This window comes from Chinchilla lanigera, unplaced genomic scaffold (assembly GCF_000276665.1).
Source record: "Chinchilla lanigera isolate Chin_1 unplaced genomic scaffold, ChiLan1.0 scaffold00026, whole genome shotgun sequence".
Classification (NCBI taxonomy): domain Eukaryota; kingdom Metazoa; phylum Chordata; class Mammalia; order Rodentia; family Chinchillidae; genus Chinchilla; species Chinchilla lanigera.
Genome location: NW_004955427.1, coordinates 13,141,186 through 13,150,006, shown reverse-complemented (window position 1 = coordinate 13,150,006; position 8,821 = coordinate 13,141,186). Strand labels below are relative to the sequence as shown.

The following is an 8,821-nucleotide window of genomic DNA, read 5'->3' as shown; positions in this document are numbered from 1 at the left end:
TTACAATACGATGTCACATTTATAGACTTCTGGAGCTGGAAGACCTTGCAGTCCAAACTCCCACAAGTGCTGGGATTTCCTCCGTCTTCCTTGTAGACCCAGCGAGAGAAGATTCAGTAGTTTGAAAGTTTCAAAACAATGTTGATGTAGATTAGGAATAAAACCAAACCTTTTAAAATAAAATACTTTGAAATGCAGGATTTAAAAGCAGGTGGAAGGACTGGACAGAAGCTTGCTCAGCCTCTCTCTCCCTCCCTCCCTTCTGCGGCCCTTTAGCCACTTTCATGGAGCACCAGTGCGCGGTTGGCAAGTGCTCTGTTGACTTGTGCACTTAGACTGAGCTTTGCTGTGGCCAGCAGCTTATAGATAATTTCTACCACTGCCAAGCATCCAGTTTAGCTCAGTGCCTTAGCAGAAAGGTAATTCAGAATTAGTTACTTTTCCAATTATCTTCGCTATGATAACCTACTTATTTCTGATGTTGGAGGTGAGTAAACCCTTTGTTCTTACTGTAACAATGGAGTTTGAGTTTCACATATCTCCTACAGGAATTCATCATTCATGAATCCTTAAAGCAGCAAAACCTGACTGAGATGAAGTCTTGCTGGGAACGCTAGGGTATAAACCGATAAAACAATTTAGAAATGTTTAAAATAAACTGACAGGAATGAGTTTCATGTACTGTGAGACCTCCTTGAACCATATATATTTTGGTTTCGGAATAAACCCTTGAGCCCAGCCAGGCACCACCTCCCCGTTCTGGACATCCTGTACCTCAGTGTTATGTTTACTACAATCACTGAACCCCTGTAGATGCATAATTCTCACCATAATTCATAGTTTCCATTAGGATTAACTCTTGGTGGGGTAAATTCTATGGGTTTGGACAATTATATAAAAACATGTATCCACCCTCGTGGTATCACATGAAACTGTATCACTGCTATAAAACTCCTCTGAGCTGCACCTTTTTATCTATCCCTCCCTTCTACCCTGGCAACCAGTGATCATTTTACTGTCTGTCATCTGAGTATTTTCTTTCTCAGAGGGTCCTAGAACTGCAGTTGTGCATTGCAGTTTAGCTTGCAAATTAGCTTGTTTCACTTAATAATAAGCAGATTAGCTTGTTTCACTTAATAATAGGCATTGCAGATTAGCTTGTAACCTTTGCAGATTAGCTTGTTTCACTTAATAATAGGCATTTCATTTCATCCATGTCTTTTCATGAGTTGATATTTTTTCTCTTTGCACAGAATTATATTCCATTGTCTTGACTCACCACATGTGTACCATATATTTTTATGTCTATGGTTACAGGTACCTCCAAATCAAATGGCGCATATATTACATACATCATTCTTTTCATTATTATTATTTTGATCATCGTGGGATCAGTTTGGTTCTTGAAAACCAAGAGCTTCAGGTATTGAATGATTAATGTCTTTTCTCTTTTAGCTTTGCCAGACTAGAAGAATAAGAAATAAGGGAGTGACTGGGTAAATTAGGATGCTAACATCAGTTCTTGCATAATCAAAAAGTATCTTTGTTCTGGACTGGACTGGTTTTAGTGAGGTGATTTTGCTGGATTAATGTGACCGCCAAGCATGGTCAGTTGGGTCAGCTAGGTCAGAATCTTGGGAAAGACTGTACAGACTAATATTTTTATTTGGGAAATAATTACAGTAATTTATTTAATGTTACAAATATTCTATCACATCAAGCTCCTGTTGCATAATTTTATTTATCTTTCCAATATCCAGAATTTTTTTATTTGGGTGTGCATTAACCACAAGCAGCATTATTCCCTCATTTCTGGTAGTTTATTTCTAACTTAATAGGGCTGCTTTCAAAATGAACCGTAAAGTTCAACAATACAGGTTTTTTTCCACTTTCTCTCTAAACAGTGGTGTTTCCTTTGTTGATTTTAGTTTATTTTATTTTTATAGGCCATGTAAGCTTAAGAAACCAGCAGCTACTTCTGTTGTTGAAGAGGTAAGATAAGATAAAGGAATTTATAAACTTTCAAAACACAATCTGAAAATCTAGCCTTTTGTAATTTGCATCAATATTAAAGTTTTAATTGAAAAATTAAAAAAATTCTGGTTTTACAGTGTTAATAGTTAGGGATAGTTCTTTTGCTATTTATCTATCAAGTGCTATTTATGTATTACCTCAAATCCACACTTTCATCTCAAACTTCATCCTAATTACATAACATTTGCATTACTTGGACAGTAATCTTTGGAGAAACTGATTTGGCGTTTCCTCCTCTATGAAACCTTCTCTAATTCTTGACTTTGATTTTTCGTTACCTTTTTCATTTTCCTCTTACTGAAAGCTTAAAACATACCCTGCTGCTTTATCTCTCATAACTATTTGCTTACTAAACCTTTCACTCTGTCTTTTGAAATTCTTCTTCTGTCACTTCATTATTCCCCATTTCTACTTTCACACAACCATCATCTCACAGATATAAGTAATCCACAAGTATTTTTTTATAAGCTGTGAAGACAAAGCCTTGTTCTATGTTCATATAAGACCAGAGTCGCAAATACCAGCACTATTAGTAGATGCTAAAGCTGTATGTACTGATAGAAAACCACAGATGATTTCTACAATAGTTTCTCTCCTTTCTGAATTGCTTTTGGCTTTTGGTTCCTTCTTAGGATGAAATGCAGCCCTATGCTTGCTACACAGAGAAGAACAACCCACTCTATGATACTGTGAGCAAGGTAAAGATGTTTCTGGTATCGCAAGGTGAATTTGATCACAAAGGCCTGCATACTTTATAAGTTACTGGGATCTAACACCAGGAAAAATGAATCAAGATACATTACAATTACTGTTTTGAATTTTCTTACAGATCTAGAATGGAAAACCCATTTTGAAGTTAGTTTTGCAAAGCTTCTTGGAAGACAAAGACATTCTAGTGGATTTGCATTTGTGCCTTCTACCATGGGGATTTTAGTCTTAGCTGCTATTAGCTAGTTCTGTGAAGAACTTGTGATTGTACCAAGGAAGCACATGCTCACAATATTCAAAGTGTGCAATACAGTGAATAATGAAAACCGTTTCCTCAATGAATAATTTTGTCAAAGGGACAATCGTCAACAGTTTCTCATTATTCTTTAAGAAAATTTCTACATACATTTTATATGTTTATGTGCCTATGATATATGTATGCATTTACATGTCTATTTACATTTGTGTTTGTATGTATATAAATGTGTCAAGACACAAACAGGAACATACTGTAATGGTGTCCAGTACTTATAAAAAAGCTAATAATGTCTTAGAGATGTTTTTATGTAAACACAAGAAAAGCTACCTCATTCTTTTCTAATGGCTATGTAAAATTCCATTTTAGGACTATGTCATAATTTAATTAACTATAGATCCAGTGATGGACATTCAGATTGTTTTGTTTGTGGTAGAAACAATCCCAGTAGACCGTTTCTTGTGGATATATTTCTTTGCATTGTTTGAGTGTATTGTAGGATAATTTCCTTGAGTGAAATTTTCAGGTCAGTTGGTATGCACTTTTATTACTGATAGGTATGTCAAATTGTATCAATTTACGTTCTCTCCAACAGTACACAATTGTGCCTTGCTTTGATATCTGCAAGAGTCTCATTTCCTTGATTGCCATTTTCTCCTTTTAATTAAACAGTTGGCTAATATGATGTAAGATTATAAGAACTGTACTAGTTAATAAAACTGGATTTATGTTTTTTGTTGAATTTGAAAGAGAGAGAAAGAACATATGGGTAAAAATGTTAGATTTCTTCTGAGATCCTTATTTCTCTATGGAAATGTTGATATTCAATGCTTAACGGTTTTGCAGATGTTACCGGTTGGAACTGTGTATTTTTATGTTGTACATTGTACTCTGGTGTATTTCCAAAAATAGATATCTATGGATTATATACATAGCTACATATGCACTACAGAGGACTTGGGGTTTCTACACACTAAGAGAACAGCTGTAGGATGACATGACCCTCCCCTACATTTTTCTGTGGAGTAAAATATTGAGAAGATGTATATGGGGAATTTTTAATTTCACAAAAACTAGTTAGTCATGAAAAGTATGAAAAAATAAGACTGCTCTATAGCAGGAAAGACATTAAAAGATTTTTCATCATGACAAATTAAAATGCAGTAATTCTTCGATTGTGCTATCAAAGAAATTTAAGACAATTATTTTGTCTTACTAATACATTTTCCCCTCTCCAGACATTTTAATTATTTTAGGCTTTATTTTTAAGGGGAGTTCTTAAGTCTATGTTGGAGGTAAAACTAATATGTTGACATGTGGCATGTAGTATTTTTAAAAGAACTATTCGGACTTGAGCTCTTTACCCTACACAACCCCAGTTCAATCCATTAAGTTTCTTCACTTAAGTATTACTGAATGGTGTGTGCAGTGGACATCGTAACCCTGTCCTTCACGTTTATTAATTCTTCATCCATTCTTAGCTGGGATGACCCTTGTAATTACTAAGACCAAGATTGTATGTTTAAATATTACTTAAAAATAACAAAATGCACTTACAATTTAACTTCATAATGTTCAAGCAGCACATAACACCATAGAAAAGATTTCAAGATAGTTCAGAAACCAGGCGCAGTTTTGCACATCTCTAATCCCAGTTCTCTGGGAGGCTGAGGCAGGAACATCTCAAATTTGAGCTAAGCTGGGTAATTTAGTCACTTAGCAAGACTTTGTCTCAAAATTTAAAGAAAACATAATAAAGAAAAATAATGTCTGGGGACATAGCTCAGTGCAAAGGCCCTGGGTTCAATCCTCAGTACTGCTAAAAACACTTAATAAATTTGAAAGTGTAAGCATTATACTATGCAGGAAATAATTGTATGAAAATGGAAAAGTATGAAAGTGAAACAAGGCTGAATATTTGAATCATATGGGGAAACAAAATATTTATACAGAAATCCGCTCCAGTTCTGCTGAATCAGAAAAGCCAGAGAGTGGACCAATATCTCCCTTAGTTACTTTCTCCTCACTGGGACAAAATATCCAACACTTTCAATTGAATAGAGGAGCGGTTTCTGTTGGTTCATGGTTTCTATCCGTGGTCAGGACGGGCCCGGAAGAAAGGGCTGCAGAGGAATGCCGCTCACATCATGGTAGCCAGGAAGCAGAGAAGGGAGGAGCCTTGGAAGGAATGCAGCTTTCATACTCACAGCCCAGGGACCGCCTCTCTGACCAGCCCCACTTCCCAACAGCACACTCAACTGATGACCTCATTAGTGGTCGAATCCATTGATAAGTACAGTGCCCTCATAATCCAGACCTTCCAAACACGTGAGGCTTTATGGTATCCAAACTCTAACAACCAGATATGCCAGTTCAGGCATCCAGGAAGCAGAGGCTGAGATGGAATTAGGGCTGTTGAAGATTAATTGGGGAAAGAAAGTACACCTGTGAAAAACTAAAGGGCACGGGAAGCAGGATAGGGCAAGGTAAGCCTTTAGACTGCAATGCTGATCTGAATGAGAACTGTGAAAAGAAAGAGGAGAGGAACCAGGATCGAGAAGGAAGAACCTAGAGTACAATGTTAGAATTGTCCGAGCCCTAGCCAAACCAGTGGGGAGCTCTGGAGCAAAGTAGAGTCTTTTATGTATGGAAATGACATTCTGATACCCCTGGGAGATTAGTCATTGGCTGGGGGCTGCCTGGATAGAGCACAGCCCCGACTCAAAACCTGAAATGGATCCTGATGGTGTTATCAAGTGCAAACCATCAGTAACTGTACTCTTGCAGTGGAATAGCAAGTTTTCTACCGATGGGAAATCTGAACCACACACCTATGTGGTTATAGTCTGTCACTGTATGTCTCTCTAGGTGAAACTCGTTTACTGATCTTATCTTAGGCATACCTTCTGTAAAGAATCTATCTAGAAGCTACAACTATTGTTTACTGTTTTTAGAATTTTATGTTTACTAAGGAAGTTTAAATCATACACATGTGTTGTGATTATTTACCTATTTGTTCATATTTTTACAATCTTATATGTCTTATTTACTACGCTTCCTCCTTTTTCCTCATTTCATTTTTCCTTGTTGTGCTTTGTTACATTATATGTTTTATCTCTCTCTCCTCCAATAGTTTCAAATTTATCCATTATAACTTACATCTGTTAGTGGTTATGCTTTGTTTATGGACTCTATAAGCAATTTTATTGTGGATATATTGATATATTTAAAATGTATACTTTGTTTAGACATAGCTTTACACATGTACAACCATCAGTATAATCAGTATAATAAACTTTCCACCACCGCCAAAAGTGCTCTTATGTTTCTTTGTAAGCTTATTTCCTAAACTTTTATTTCCTCCATACCCCAGTTCCCCAGGTAACCATGGATCTGTTTTCTGTTTATGAGTCCTCCAATCCATAAACATAGTAGATCTTACTTTTCTGTGTAGAGATCTTGTGCATCTTTTGTGAGGTTTATCTTTAAATACTGTGTTTTGTATCCTTGATATTATTATAAATTTTTTTTTGGTATATGAGTTTGTACATGACTATATTTGTAATGAGTTTTGTATATGAGACCTAAGTACATCTCCAACAATATTCCAATATTACACTATCTTGATTACTGTAATTTCATAGTAAATTTAGAGATCAGATAATGAAATTCCACTTTTTAAAATGCAATACCACTTTTGATCTTCAGTATTCCTTCCATTTCTTTATTAATTTCAGGGTCAGCTTGTGAATTTCTTCAAAGAAAGCCAGCTGGAATTTTGACAAAAATGACATTAAATCTAAAATCAACTTGGTGATAAGTGCCCTTGAGATCTTCCATAAATACAGAATGTCCTTCCCTTCATTTTGGTTTCATGCAATTTCTTTCAATAATTTTTTAATAGGTTTTAAAGTACAAATTTTTCACATCAGATTTTGTGAGAAAGCACCAGATTACAAATCTTTCTTTTAAATTTATACCTAAATATTATATAATTTTAATTAATTAAGCTTGTTGGTACATTTTAGATAGACATAATGATCATTCATCATAGGGAATTTGTGCTTGTACATGATATAATTTGATTCCCTTTTTTCCCATCCCTCTATCCTCCCTTCAACCCTTCTTCCCCTCTTTATTTACAAAAGCTTTGTTTCCATTTTTTCTTCCTTTCTCATTTTTTTCTTTTCATTTCCTCCCTCCTCACCACTAGTTCCCTTCTCATTTGTGTATTTTCTTCCAATTTCACAATATCTATTATACATTTTGGTCCTTATTTACACTTTTGGTTATAAATGGTTTTAATTTTAAATGGTAGTGTCTAATTTTTTCTTGCTATTATATAAAAATACAATTTTCTACATTGATCTATGTTCTGGAGTCTCATTAAATGTACTTAGTTGTTCTAATAGCTTTTTATTTTATTTTATTTTATTTGTTTGTTTTTCTTCTGGTACCAGGAATTGAACTCACCACCTTGTGTTTGCCAGGCAGGCGCTGTGCCACTGAACTAAATCCCCAGCCCCACTAATAGCTTTTCAAAAAAGACTATCAGATCTATGAATGAAGACAGCTTCAGTTTTTCTTTTCCAACTCAAGAGATTTCTGTTTTGTTGAACTAACGTGCTGATGAAAACCTCTAGTATAGGGTTGCTTATAAGTATTATAGGCAGCTAAGTAGGTAAAAATATTATAGGCAATCAGACAGGACTAGGCCCTCAAGAACCCAGTGCAGAGGATGGAAACACATTACAACTTTAGCTGGAGGCATATTGGTTGAAGGCCAGTCTTCAAATAAAAATGGAATGACCAGGCCTGCATGCCTCCCCTAGGGATAAACAGTATACTATAAATGGTATTACCTGGTCCAATAAAAGCTAGTGAGACATTGGTCACCCAGGTGGGTGATCAGGACCTCCTGATTCATCTCTTCCTAAAACAGTCTGTGTTCTTTCCATGTACACTTGCTATATGACCTGCTTCCCCATTGGATAGATATTAGCTAAGAGACTGTACTTGTAATCTTATTGGTTGATCCTAGTTTTGACTCATATTGTAACCACCTCATGATTTTGCTCTATAAAATTTACTCTATGAAGTGGAGTCCTCAGCAACCCACTTTAGGATCCCCTCCTGTCTCTCAGGAACTAGCGTTCTCAATACATATTTCCTACTCTTAACCAACTAAGTAACCATTGTTCCTTAAAGTTCATTATTCCATTTTGGGGAACATGAACTCAGTGTATCTGACTTTGAGGAGGTTGGGAGTTATGTATTATTTCTTTTATTTCAGAAGTAGTGAATTTGGATGTTCTTATTCCTGGTCTTAGAGGAAAGCACTTAGATATCTACCATTAACTACGATGTTAGCTGAATTTCTTTTTTTGGGAGATGCCCTTAATTAGGTCAATAAAGTTTACTTCTGTCCCTCCTTTTCTGACAGTATTTTTTAAAAACAGGAATGATGTGAGATTTTCATCAAAGTTTTTTTAATATCTGTTAAGATGATTTAAATTATTTTCTTTCTTGTTTTTAAATATGCTTGCTTTTTAATGTGATAATCTCTTTTCTTTTGAATAATTATTTTCTTTTGCATTGTATAATTTGCTTTTAATTTCATTCAGTGTATTTTTCACCTCATCTGTAGTTTTCATCCTTAGAACTTGAATTTAGATCTTATTTTATGCCCTATATGTCTTGCCTTAAATTTTGGAACATATTTTCATAATGGTCATTTAATGCCTTTGTCTGCTGATTCTTACATCTGTGTCAGTTCTGAGTTGGTTTTGAGAATTGTTTTCTGCCATAATATGATATATATAT

The 8,821-nt window shown here is 35.1% G+C and overlaps 2 protein-coding genes across 2 annotated transcripts in view; both read left to right on the top strand.

The window, feature by feature from the left end:
• The window catches only part of LOC102029419 (cell surface glycoprotein CD200 receptor 2-like), a gene marked incomplete in the record, with an annotated part of 82,117 nt that overhangs the window by 38,664 nt on the left and 34,632 nt on the right, over positions 1 to 8,821 (top strand).
• Cd200r1 (CD200 receptor 1) lies at positions 1,264 to 6,312 on the top strand. The gene is made up of 4 exons (XM_013515164.1): positions 1,264 to 1,423; positions 1,947 to 1,992; positions 2,667 to 2,732; positions 2,864 to 6,312. Exons 1-4 carry the CDS (start codon positions 1,302 to 1,304, stop codon positions 2,867 to 2,869), a joined length of 240 nt encoding a protein of 79 aa, XP_013370618.1. The 5' UTR covers positions 1,264 to 1,301; the 3' UTR covers positions 2,870 to 6,312.